Raw genomic sequence first — 14,281 nt, 5'->3', positions numbered from 1 at the left:
GAGGAAATTAGGTCGTTGATTCAGTATCTCCCAGAACAATACCAGACCAGAGCAAGGTTCATCAAGGAAGGCAAGGCTATCTCAAATACATGTCTCGAGTCAAGACTAATTGTGCCAGATACGGCAAGCAGGCAGTTGTGTGAGGGCACCACCTTAAGAAAATCTACATAGCTAGGTATCTCAGAGGTACCAGCAGCATTGCTTAATATTCTATTAATTGGTGAAAATCTGTTTAATCTGGCAGAGAGCGACTTAACTTGCTGTAGAAAATGAAACAGGACAGCAATACTGCCAAAGTCATGGGAGCTCTCCAATTCCGGGAACCTTTCTGATAAGGTTCAGCACAAAGAAGACGACCAATAATAAGGGGAGGCTCACAGCCAGATAGCTTCAAGCCAGCTCAGTGGCAATACCCCAGCACAGCAAGGTAACCCTTTCAGGGCAGAGATGGACAAAGAGGTGTCCCTTTGCAAGAAGCAGGGCCTCTCCCCACATTTAAATCCTTTACGGGGCAGAATCAGAGGTTTCCTCAAAGAGTGGAAAAAGATTACCTCCAATATATGAACTCTAAACATAATGCACTATGGATATTGTATTAATAGAACTTTTAAGATCTCCACCAAACATGAGGCCAAAAGCAAGGTACTGCACTAAGACTACAGCAAGAGGTCAATAGCCCCCTAAGTAAACATGTAAGAGAAAGGGTCCCTAAAGGACAGGAAACCTAAGCAGTCTGCTCTTTTTGCTTCATAGTATCAAAGCCATACAACACCCTCAGACCCATTTTGGACTTGTGTGCCTCAAACAAATTTAAAATAGCAAATGTTCAAAATGGTTACTCTGCCCAGGTCCTCCTGTGCTTGGAGAAGGCAGACTATACGGAAACAATTGATCCCGAGGACGCCTACCTTCATGTGCCAATGGACAACAAACACAAGAAGTCCATGAGGGTGGTTGTGGACAAGGTGCGTTACCAGATCAGGGTTCTACTCTTTGGAATAAAGTCTGCACTAAGGGTTTCACAAAGTGCCTTGCTGTAGATGGATCTCACTTGAGAAGACAGGGAATACATATCTACCTTTACTTAGATGATTGGCTAGTAAAGGCAGGTTCATTCAAACAGTAGCTGGAGAGCATAAAACTGTCATACAGACACTTCAGAGATTGTAGTTCTCCTTAAACTTGACTACGTTCTCACCAATGCTACAAAGAGAAAATATGTTCATGGCACCAAGACTGAACTCGATCAAGGCAAAGCCTTTCCAGTTTGCAAAAGAACCAGACAATCTAGAAACGCTACCAAACAGCTCACATTGCACTAGGACAGAGTCCAAGAGCACACTCAGCAAACAAGGAGGGGATCACTCAAAAATTCATAGTGAATGTTTCAATTAACAATCTGCCAATCAGCATTTATAAAAGAAGGGAACACAAGACAATAGAAGGCCCGCAGAAAGGCAAGCTTTTTAAATGTTCTTCAATAAACACGAGGTCTTAGTAAAGCACAAACTTGAATTTGTGCTCTATGCTGATACTTACAAAACAGATATAATATTTATTACAGAAACATGGGGAGACAAAGCTTTAGGCCCAGATCTAATTGAAGCTATTCCCTCAGGTTACAATATGGTGCACGCCGACAGGAAGTTAAAGAGAGGAGGGGGATTAGCCATTGTTTGCAGGGACTAAATGGTAAAAACAACATACTTCAGGCACGAATGTCGCAAATTACAAAAAAGTTTCCTTTCAAATTGAATTAACCAAAAACTACTCACTGAATGGAACATTATTTTTTCGCCCCGCGGGGCCAAAGGAAACATTTCTTTCTAACGTAAGCACATTGATAGAGCACAGTGTTACCAGCTTGGATTATCTAGTATTGGTCGACTTTAACTTCCATCTTGAAAACACAAAGGACAGTGATACCATCCAACTGGTAGAGCTCATGGATGCCCTAGGTCTGGACCAGAAAATTGAGGGCCCCTCTCACACAGCGGGTCACACACTATATGGGATTTTTTTACAAACAATTCGCATCTGGAAGTAACAAATACTCTTCCCTTGTTATGGTCAGACCATAATAATGTGTTTTTTTCAATCGGCCACCACACCCGCAAAAAGCAGCTTTGGCAACACCTTTAGGGACCCAAAAATTAAGAGCATGGGGGAAAATTAACACAGCAGAACTAGAAAAGACCTTGCAAAACACGTTACTTATAATAAGTGTAGATCCTAATCAAGATGTTGAAACAGCTACACAACCTGGGTAAAAAAGGCCATGGATATCTTGGCACCTGAAAAAGTGCTAAATAACCGTTGCAGTACCACCTCTGAACCCTGGTTTTCTGAGTGCCTGAGGCACTCGGAAAATCAGGGTTCAGAGGTGGTACTGCAGCAGTTAACTCTGGAACGATTATGTAGGAAACTAGAGCGAGCATGGAGATCCAAGTATGATCCTCGTGACAGGGAGATCTACAAAAAAATCCATTTCTGAATACAAAACTCTCAACCAAAGAGAGAAAATAAAACACTTCACTGAGAAAATTCACCAAGCCAAAAATTCGCCCAAAGATCTTTTCAGTAGGGTAACAAAATTATCAAAAATGCTCGCAAAAAAAGATGCCATGGCAAATAGGACCTCCTGTGATACTCTTGCAAGCTTCTTTCAAAGTAAAGTTACTTTACACATCACACAGAACCCAGGTCTCCAATGAACAACTCCCTAACATCACACATAATTCTGGCTAGATACTCGCCCCTAAACAAAGAGCAGACTTCCTTTCTAAGCTAAACTACTAGAAAAAGCCCTGAATAACAAACTTACGGCATGTATTGACAGTAATAATGTGCTGGATCAGAAGGGCGCACAGTACAGAAACAGCCTTGCTCACTGCATCAGAAGAACTCGGAGAGATCATGGATAATGGAGGCCAAGCCGTCCTAATATTACTCGATCTCTCCGCGGCTTTTGATACGGTCAAGCACATCATTCTGTTCAACCACTTAATGGAGTTAGGAATAAGAGGCGCAGCTTTGACTCTACTTTAGGACTTTCTAACAGACCGAATAAACCACGTAGCCAATCATCTAAGTAAAGGTAGACATGTATTCCTTGTCTTCTCAAGTGAGATCCATCTACAGCAAGGCACTTTGTGAAACCCTTGGATCTTTTTTTATTTCTTCGACCCCCCCACCCCACAAACCCTGTTCCGTAGCAGCCTCCACTGCAATCTATATTCCTCAGTACAGTTCTCAAGTGATATAGAACACCATGTGTGAAACAGGCCATTGACCGTCACTCCAGTTGACGTCAATTGATGGGTACAAAATTCCACCCGCTCAAGCCTACGTGATTTCCCAGACGCCACTTTTTGATCTTCACCTTGCAGCTCCTGAACAGCAGTGCTTGAGCAAGTCTACAGAATCAGCTGTGTCAGTGGATCAGTTTATACTGTGGACCTCCAGACGTCTTGTTGATGCTTTTCTCGCAAATTAGCTCCATGGTGCAGCGTGCGCTACCTCACCAGCTCTTGAAATAGTCAGAGCAGGTCGGGCTATCATGAAAGACACCAGTATTTTACCCCCTTACATTTGCTTTTGGGTGCAATACTCTAAAGCAAAGTGAAAATTCGTAGGTGATGATTTGGCAGTGCCTCAAAGTTCCCCTGCTTGTCTCTAAATAGCGTAATATTGACTGAAAATGACGATTCTCCAATTATCATACAGAGAGAATCTTGATTTCATTGAAGACAACCAAGGCTAACATTATGCAATATACTTTTATTGCTGCCCCAACATGCAGCCCTTTACATCATGAATGCATTACATAATGAATAACAAAATTCCAAACAAAAGTATATAGCGCCATGGCAATAAGTCAACATCCTCTTAGAGCTGCAACGGACAATCTTAAATGTATAGGCGATGAGATTGGTAGTTCTGTTTCAAACGGATTAAAAAGTCTGTAAACAAGGAAAGAAAAAAGTAAGGGGTTAAAGTTCAATGTGAAATACATACAATTTCTTAACCTGAAACCTGTAAAGAAGGTTAGATCACAACAACCAATGCAAATTTGATAAAATGCTGAAAAAACAAATAGTTAGACTTCCACCAGGGTTTGCTGGGTGGTATAATGTTAGCCTCCGTTGTCTTTAATGAAATCAAAATTCTCACTGTATGATAATTGGACCGGAGGCTACCATTATGCATGTTTAAAGCTTTTTAACGCTGAATTGCTCACATGTTCCACAGGTCTAAGGTAAAATTGTGAAAAAGTGGAAACACTTGACCAATCAGCAGCTTTTAAGATATCAGTAAGTGAACCTCCAGCCCAGAACACTTAACTGGCCATAGCTCCACGAGAAGAGTGAGCCCCAAACTTAGATAAATCTATTACTGCTTCTGACATTATAAACTTGACCCATCTAGCAATGGTAGCTGTGGAAACTGCTTTGAAAGGTTTTACAAATGAAATTAAGAGTTGGTTTTCAACAATAGGTCTAAGTATTTGCATCAAAGTATCATAAGATTTCATGCAGTCAACTACCCATAATTTCTTGCAATCCGGGAATCGGGGATAAAAAATGTTTTCCTTCATAGTTTTAGTTCTTTTCCAAACTTCAAAATGTACCCCGTCTGGGGAATAAAATCTACTAGATATATCTAAAGCCTTAACATCTGAAACCCTTTTAAATGATATCAAACAGAGTACGGTTGCTATTTTAGCCGTCAATTGCTTTCTTGAAAGGGAAAGATTATCTGTCCATTTAGAGAAAAGATCAAAAACGAGGTTAACATTCCATAAGGAATCATACCTTGTCTTTGGGGGACGTTTGAGTCTAATTCCTTTCATTACTTTACGGATCAGAGGGTCTGAACCAATTGAACAGTCATTAATTAAGGAATGTCCTGCAGATATGCTCGATCTATAACAGTTGATTGTTCTATAGCATAGGCCTGAATTAAATAAACCAGCAAGGAAGTTTGCCAAATCCACTATTGGAGCTTCCACGGGATCCAGATTCCGTTCCAGGCACCAACTACACCATTTTTTTCCAAACTCCGATGTATCTTCTCCTTGCTCATGGTGCCCATGACTCATAGAGAAGGTCTTTAGCCTCTCGTGAAAGGCCTGAGTATCTCTTGGATTTCCTGAAATCTTCCAGGCAAGAAGGTTCAAATTGCCTTCTAGGAGGAGAGGATGTTCTTCTCCACCCTGTCCCTGAAGAAGACCACTGTTCTCGGGGATAAAACGTGGAACATCTATTGCTAGTTCCATCGCTCCGGGGAACCAAACTTGTGTATTCCAAAAGGGAGTAACTAGTACTAGTGTGCACTGTTCTGTTCCGACTTTTAGGAGAACTCTCTGAATTAGGGCAAAGGGGGGGAAAGGCATAACAATTCAGATTGTTCCAAGACTGGGCTAGGGCATCCACTGCTTGGGCGTTGGCATCTGGTCTCCAACTGTAATAAGTTTTGATCTGAAAGGTAAGTCTGCTGGCAAACAGGTCTACCTGAAAAGGACCCCACAGGTTCTGGATCTTTCTGAAGACAAATGGAAGCAATTTCCAATCGCTCGAGTCTTTGAGGAACCTTGAGTTCCAGTCGGCTCTTGTATTCTGATGACCAGGGATAAAATCTGCTTTTAAAATAATGTTCTGGTTCCAACAGAAGAACCAAATCCTTTTGGCTAGATCCGCAAGAATCTTTGACCTTGCAACCCCCAAGCGGTTGATATAGGAAACTGCTGTGAAGTTGTCTAATTTGATCAGAACAACACTGTTCCTCAGGGTGGATTTGAAACTCATAAGAGCGTTTAAGCAAGCTAATATCTCCAAACAGTTTATGTGGAGAGGGAGTTCTTCTCGGGACCACTTCCCACCTGTTTCTAACATACCTATCCTGGCACCCCATCCTAGGTTGCTCACGTCTGATTCCACCGTGCGCTCGGGGGTGTTCCCGAATATTGCCTTTCCATTCCAGCTGTCTATGTTGTTCCACCACCATTGAAGATCTTCTCGGGCCTCCTCCGAAAGAGGGAGTGTTTCTGAAAACCATAGGCCCTTCCTTAACTCTAAGGATTTCAGTCTTTGTAAGGCTCTATAATATAATGGGCCTGGTGAAACTGCTTGAATAGAAGAGGATTGGAGTCCAACTACTCTCGCTAAGTCGCGTAAGCTGACTATCTTCTTGGACATAGCGTAAGAAACCTCTTTCTTTATCTTGGAGAGTTCCTTGGAAGGGAGTTGTAATTGGCTTGTAGTTGTATCTACCTGGAATCCCAAGAATTCTGAGAAGGTGTTAGAATAGATTTTTCCATATTTATGATGAAGCCCAAACTCTCCAAGAGATCTACTTTCATGTATTTCAATAAGTCTTCCTGGTTTTGTGACATCAAGAGGATATCGTCGAGGTAGATTTTTAAACGGACACCCTTTCTTCTTAAGGCTGCGACTACTGGTCTTAAGATCTTGGTGAAACACCAAGGTGCTGAGGAGAGTCCAAAAGGAAGGCTTTGAAATTGGTATGTTATACCTTTCCAAGAGAATCTTAGAAACCTCGGAGAGTCTTTGTGCATAGAAATTGTGAAAAAGACGTCCTCTAGGTCCAGTTTGCACAAGCCAGTCCTTCTCTTATAGGATGTCTCTTAGGAGGGGAATACCCTCCATTTTGAAGTGTCTGTAAACTAGGAAAGAATTTGGGTCTTTTAAGTTTATAACTGGTCGCCAACCTTGTATTTCTTTTTCACTAAGAAAATCGTGCTCATGAAACCCTGTTTTGAGTCTGACACCCTGCAAATAGCATTCTTTAACAACATCTGGCTCACTTCCGTGTCTACTAGGGTGTATTGTTGTTGATTCAAAATTAACTCCCTGGGTTGATGTGATTGGAAGGGTATTGAAATAAAATCTATTTTGAACCCCGTTACGGTTTCTAGTACCCAAGGATCGTTTGTTATTGAAAACCATTTGTGATAGAAAAGTCGGAGGCTTCCCCCTTCCTTTATATGGGAAAAAACAGGAGGAAGATTTTGAGATCTTACCTTGTTCTCCAAAGCTTTGCGATCGGTTTCTGCCACCACCATGGGTATGGAAGATTCTGCCTCTTTGTGGGAAGAAGGAGGAATTGTGACTTCTGAAGGGTCTTCCATATCCACGTTGGTTTTGGTAATACGGGGATCAGTATTGCCCGCGGCTGGCAGCCAGTCCCCTCCGGCCAGCCCGTCCAAAAAACTATTGCCTCCGAACATCCTTCTCATATTGAATTGTGCCTTACTAAAGGCCGAAAAGGTGGCAACATATTTCCGTAGGAGTTTAAATTTTCGCCAAATAGGAGGCCTTTGGGGTCGCCTTGGACTTTTTCGAGGCGAGGTTCCCCAACTTGGGATTAATTCTCATAAGAATTGCTCATCTACTTTCTGACGTTAGGCCGGCGTTAGCATTACCAAGCAAGTATCGTGCACGTTGGCTCCAACCCCTCAGTAGTTCTATATCTACTGGGGTGTCGTTCAGGGATGCCTCCTCTGCCAAATCCAGTATTTTGGCTAAAGGGCCAGGAATGTCGAGTACCTTATCTTGGCCCTGCTTCAGACAATGTTCGAGAACTTTTCTAGAGTCACGTCCTGCTTTGAAGAGAAAGGTTAGGAGTTTAGGATCCAGGTTCGGGGTTAAGGCACATTTATTGTCTAGAAAAGGCCCAGGGCACTCGGCCCTCATGAGATTTCTGGTTTCACTTTCAAGGGGTTTACGGGTCCAGAACTTGATCAAATTGGATACGTGGTCCATTAGCCACCAGTCAGATCCCCTTGGGCGAGTAATACGAGTAGGGTTACACATCTCTACTCCTAAGGGGGTCAAAAATTTACTCGTCTTCGTCCCCATCAAAAGTACAGGGTAAATCAACGTTATCAGTATGCAGACTGAGGTCATTTGTGCCAAAAGGGTCACTGTGTCTTCTTGTGTCGCGAGAGACACCTCTACTTGTGGCGCCAATAAGGCTGCTCTTTCTAGTTGTGTTGCTTTGGGCACCTGGTCTGAGAGTAGTCCGATCTTTCGTAGCGCGTAGGCTACCTTGTGGTAAAGTACGGTCTTTTGTAGCGCTTAGGTTACCTAGTGAGACGGCTCAGTCCTTTGTAGCACATAGGCTACCATGGGGTTCAAGGTGTTTAGATTCTTTTTTAAGCCTTTCCTACTTTTTTAGGTGAGGGTTCATCTTCTTCAGAGAGGATCACGGAGTCCTCTTCGGTAACAAAATCCCTTCTTCTTTTGTTCTGTTCATAATAGAATCAACAGCCTCTTTTAATGAGGACTGAAGATGTTTTTCCAGATAATTCATTAAAATGGCTTCATTAGGGAAGGTATTGTCATCTTCCTTGTGTGATTCATTGTCATTTTCTTCTTTTTTTATTTTATTTTATTGTACAAGTAAGAAGAGTTTGTTATGAAAAATAATCCTATAGCGAGTGATAAGGTGGCGGTCTTATTTATTTTATTTATTATTTATTTAGCAATTTGTAAAGCGCCTGGTGACCCGAGGGCATCCCCGCGCATCCCCACTGCTTTGAAAGTCTTGCGAGAGGCCGTTAACTGCTCGCGCTGTGTGTTGCTATTGGAAACACAGCGCGAGCATATTGCTATTTCTCTCCTCCGTCGTAATTTGATGGGAAATTGGTGTAAAGATACTGGGGGGGTGGGGAGGGGGGTGAGTCACGAACGTAACGTGACCTCCGTCGTGCACGTCCTGGTCCGGGGAGAGTCTGGTGGTTTTATGGACCGCTCTCCCCGAAAAAGTAAAGCCTCTCAGCTCTCGCTGCACAGGGAGGAAAAAAGACTCCCAGGGCGGATCAGTCAGGGCGTCTGAGGCCCGGTAGTAGAAAGCTCTCATCGTGGCTCCGTTCAGCGCACGGAGAGAGCTTGCAGCCCAACTCGCCTCAGCGCATGGTAGCGCGTATGACCGGAGCAAGGTAAACGGTCATGTTATGAGTAATCGATGGGCATTTAAAGGAAAGGAGGAGAGGGGATAACCCAACCATAAATTGGAGGGGTTGATAAATGTAATAAAGTTAGGAAATAACTTACCTGAGAAAAGGTCATAAGAAAAAAATTACAAATATGAAAAAAATAACTGTAACTAGTTAAATTCTGTAGGGCTACTTACCTTGGTAGCAAATTAAGTTAAGCGAAACAATGAATATGAATAAAGGTTTCATAATGACATTAAGTAAGAGAGTAAGGAAGAGTATACTTAACTGTCCAGGAGCAGCGGATAAAAGAGGATGTTGACTTGTTGCCATGGCGCTATATACTTTTGTTTGGAATTTTGTTATTCATGATGTAATACATTCATGATGTAATGTGTTCTTTAAAGGCCTGCTTGTTGGGGCAGCAATAAAAGTATGTTGCATAATGGTAGCCTCCGTTGTCTTTAATTAAATCAAGATTCTCTCTGTATGATAATTGGAGAATCGTCATTTTCAGTCGAAAACTCTGTTTGAGAGCAGGATGGTTCAACTTCTATGCATCCTCACCATATGTTAAAATGCATATTTTACTTTTGGGAGTGATTAGCATATGTTGGAAGAGAGGTTAGTATGGAAGCTCATGTGGCGTAAGTTGGCCCTTACTGTTTTGTTACAGGCTGAAAATGAGATTTGTTTCTGCTAAACCAGTGTGTGACTGGAATCCTAGATCCCTTCCACGCAAGTAAAATGTGAATGTATTTTTCATTTATTGCTTCTGAAATCATTTTACAGTTTTGGTGTCCGAGAAAGAGAAAATCTTGTTTTCCACTGACAGTATCTTTTCACAATTATTATTCCCACGGTTCAATAGACTAGACAGTATGTCAACTTGTATATTAAACAGTGATTTATTTTGTTTGCAGTATAATAAGAAAAATGCAAATGTTTGTTTGATACAAGTGATGCTAACTTTTAACCACATGCAAATAAAATTCAAAGGTCCCTTTCTTAAAGCAACCCGCCGCCCTCCAAATAACTGGTGGAATAATCAGCAGGAAGCATATGGTATCACGTGCATAGTGGTTTGTGTAACAATTTTTGGAAGAATCGGCCTAATTTTATGAGGAAACATATTTTAGAAGAAACACGACACATAGTTCTTTCAAATGCAACTTGTTAGTCTCCTTAATAACTGTTCTCAATTGATTCTTTCTCCCTCACATAGCAGCGAGCGCTTGTGGTGGCACCAAGCAGTGAGACTCATGACATACTACATAGTACATAACACATAAGTACATATATTTTTTATTTGCATACGCAGTAAGTTATGGAAGCTTCTTAAATACACCATCTTTGGTTGTAGTATGGTGTTTTTAACTTAAATTCCCTTTTTTGGTGCTTACATACAAACACTTTAGAAGTGTTTCCCTTGAGCTTTATTTACTTTGATTAGCATAACTTAATCTTTGTTATATGTATGTGTCTGGAAACAAAGTGAGAAACCAAGTTCAAGGAACTATGTTTTGGGTTGTAAATAGGGCTGGAAACAAATCAATTTTAAGCACTAGGCCTTAAGACTCAGTTTTAAGCATGTGGTACAAACAGAACACAGAGAAAAACCTTGTGCAGAATGCAAAGTTTGGCTGACAGTGTATCTTGAGTCACTTAAATGGCTTGTTTTGATTTTAACATTTTTTCACTGTCCCCAAATAGAAGTCTTGAGATTTCATTGGGGATTGCTTGTGTAGCCACATCAAATGTGGCTGCAAAAAACGGTATGATATTACCACTAAACAGATGCTCTGGTATTCGTAATGATATGTTCTTGTACAACTGGGTGGCAGACCTCGAATCATTTCCTCAAACTGAATAGGAGAATGAAAGCTCAGGCCTATTTCTCACATTCACCCTCTTTTTCGGCTGTCTCAATATAGAGTCGTCCTGGACAGAGCCCGCCCACTCTCAAGAAGATGATTCAGATGGCTGGGGAGATTGCTGACGGCATGTCGTACTTAAATGCCAACAAGTTTGTTCATAGGGACCTTGCTGCAAGAAACTGCATGGTGACAGAAGATTTCACTGTGAAAATTGGAGGTTGGTTTTAGATTCGTTTTGCCTTTATTTACATTTTGGGGTAATCTAACAATATGCAAATAGCAGATGGCAAATTACTGTCCCTTGGTGTCCTGCTAAGTTTAAAACTTCAGGGGTCCAAATGGGTAGTTAATCTGCCTCACATCCAGATAGAAGGTAACTGCTCAAGTCTCCACGATTGGCTGTTTTATGATTTCAGAATGATATGAGGCCCTCTCCGGAGTGCCATTTTAGAATTGTCCATTACAGTCTTACCTGTAAAGGTGTTGTGGTTAGTCAGGACACATTTCAGTGCACGCTTTCTACCAGTTGGTCAGACTAGGCCAGCCATTGTCAAAAGAAAATGAAAGAAATTAAGCTTTCCAGCATGAATTAATAAGGTAATTGTTGGAACTAATTATCTGTCTGTCAAAGTGTGAGTGTTGCCATTTTGATGGAGCCAGAGATAGGATCCTCCAATGCCATCTCTGAATCCTGGCAGTTAATAATGACAACAGAGGCACCTTTGATGGAGCTCTATTTTGTATTGCGGTGCCTTTCATTATCTTGATGTGTGTTGGAGCAAGTTGGAGCTTGATTGGAATGGTGTCTAACATCCATGGTATTTGATAGAGACAGACCTTCAAAATACCCTTCTGTAGAACTCTAAAGTTTTTGCTTGTTGCTATTGTAGTCAGCTGATGCTCTGCAAATTAACGACTAGATATCCCACTGAACAGAGTCTCAGTTTCTTTAATTTGTCTTATCTTTGCTCTTTACAAAGAAGTTGCAATAACTTAGGTGGGAACTGAGCCAACCATAATTTTGGTCACAGGATTTGCAGTGTCTCGTTAGTAATTAGAGAAGTCAATCAGGTGGAGTTTAAAGTTTTAAAGAGCGAACATTCCTTAGATCGCTAGAAGTTACATTTTATATCTTTGCTACTCTCACAATGAGCCACCGCATAATACATTTCAATTAATTACTCCAATATCCATTGCATGAATACACCCCTTTTTACCTTAGCTGTCAGACAATCCTGTCCCAGAGACAGCAGATCTTAGATGTTTCTTAGTCCTGCCGGGCAGATGCTTAAGATCTGCTGTCTTGATATGCAGGCTGTGGAATTCTACATGCCTAAGGCTATGACTTCAGTGTGAACTCTTTAGTGGCACTATTATAAGACTTCCTACCAAAAGGCCTACTTGATGCACATTACTGTAGCTGGTGCCTCCCACCCACCCATTTGCATCAACTCCTTGAGCACTCTGAGACCATAAATCAGGTGTTTAGTAGCACCTGACAAAAACTTGAAACAAAATAATTACGTTTGATGCATTGTTGCCAAGAGTAAAAAAAAATGCAATAGGTTATAGTGGTATTAGGTGACAAACGTGAAAATGGGCATTCGGAAGTGTGTGCTGACATGAGTATCCAGACAGGTTGTTTTCCTCTGGTCTTCAGTGTCCTTCAGGAGGCGAGGGCTTTAAGTTAAAGCATGAATAGTCTCTACATTGGTCCTGCATATGCCTAACTTCCTAGGTCCGGCTACTGCTGCAGTTCAGGAGGCCGACGATGTAGGGCTACAGGTCAATGTGAGAGCCTCCCCCAATGATAAATTTCCATTTTGCTTTTCCACTCCATACTCCCAGTCTCAACGGTAGAATTCCTCCTTACGAGTCTTGCTGCTAGAATTCCTGTTTACTCCACTCATCCCATGATTTTTGCTGCAGATTCCAGTAACCTAAATTAGGGAGAAACATTGTGTCTCTGTGCTGTCAAATTCTACCACGTTTAGCAACATTTTTTCAAGTTTTCAAATTCAATTCAGCATAATTAAGTCTGAGTTCATATCTTACTTTTTAAATAAAAATGTTATACAAATATTTTTACAATTTCTAATGCATGCATAAATCGTCTGTCTGCCAAACCTGTGACTGATAACCACACAGGTATTTGAAACTTTACATTAAATAAACACTGACCGGAACAGAATCTTTCTCACTTCAGGCACTACTTTGTAAATTAATGATACATAGAAAGACAGGAGTTACCCTGTAATCACTAGGGATCTGGGGTATAACCTATTAATCAGTGGTCCCTAATGAGACAATTGAATAAAAAATGTGGAAGTATAACTAGGTTTAATAACTAATTATAGAAATTACAAACACAATTATTTTTTGAGGATTAAAATTAAAAAGGTGCTATGAAGAACAAGCATGTTTGATGCTCATGAAATGTTGTGCAAAAATATGAATAAAGCATCTTATGTATGGTTAATTGGTATATGTACGGCCCTCACATACATTAATATAATCATTAATGTGGTTACTAAAGGAAAGCAACGGTGATTCCATCCCTTAAGTTTATAATATCATCATCAGAACTATAGTAAGAAGAGCCCAAAAGCAAAATTAATCCATAAAGTTATTAAAATGCTATTGCTGGGTGAAGTGACTCAGTGTAGACTGGGTAGAACTGAAGAGAGCTGTGGAGAAAGGTTATTGGTTCCAGAAGTGGGCTCAGCGTGAAAAGACTGATGGTATTCAGGAAATAGCTGGTCTCGAGAAAGATATTGCATATCAGTTCAATAAAACGGTATACCTAGCAGATTCTCCTCGTTAGGACAGCCACCAGATACACTGTTCTTTTTTGTCTCAAGTGTTCCCACCAAAATGCAGAGATTACTTGCGGGTTTATTTCCATTTCCGTTCGATTACCGTAATTGCCATGAGGACCCCTCAATATGGCCTTCTAGCCTAACAAGGAGGAAGAACTGATACGCAAGATCTTTCTCCAGACTCGCTTCTTCGTGAATATTATAATTTCCACTGTGGATTCACCTATAGACTTCCTCCATGGCTTTTTGAGAAATACTTTTATTCTAAATATCTGCAATTAGGATTTGTTAATATATCCTGTTACACAAGCGCATATTTTTATTTAATTCTCTAATTAGGGGTGTAGTAGATATGTCAACATTGTTCTCAGTGATTGTGATGCTGTCTCCTAGGTTACAGCATGTGACTGTTTGAATGTAAAAGTTGGTTACAGCATTCTCTCTAGAAGCTGTGGAGATGTACAGTCAATAAACGTAGTGTCTCCATACTTACCTGCCACGGAGTGACCACTACAAGGGGCCACTGTTCTTTAATTAATAATGTAAACATCTCTTCGCACAGTCTGCATATCCTTTTATCAGAATTTTCCCAATCCAAAATTCACCTGCTACTCTTAATGATAGGT

At 41.0% G+C, this 14,281-nt stretch overlaps 1 protein-coding gene across 3 annotated transcripts in view; it reads left to right on the top strand.

Annotated features, from left to right (window-relative positions):
* IGF1R (insulin like growth factor 1 receptor) overlaps positions 1-14,281 on the top strand; it is a 900,683-nt gene that overhangs the window by 863,935 nt on the left and 22,467 nt on the right. For all 3 annotated transcript variants that reach the window (XM_085644514.1, XM_085644512.1, XM_085644513.1), the window contains exon 19: positions 10,894-11,053. In XM_085644514.1, the coding sequence (XP_085500640.1) occupies positions 10,894-11,053 (160 nt within the window). The remainder of the gene's footprint in view (positions 1-10,893; positions 11,054-14,281) is intronic.

Source organism: Triturus cristatus, chromosome 3_1 (assembly GCF_964204655.1).
Source record: "Triturus cristatus chromosome 3_1, aTriCri1.1, whole genome shotgun sequence".
Lineage (NCBI taxonomy): Eukaryota > Metazoa > Chordata > Amphibia > Caudata > Salamandridae > Triturus > Triturus cristatus.
This window is presented reverse-complemented; position numbering and strand designations above follow the sequence as displayed.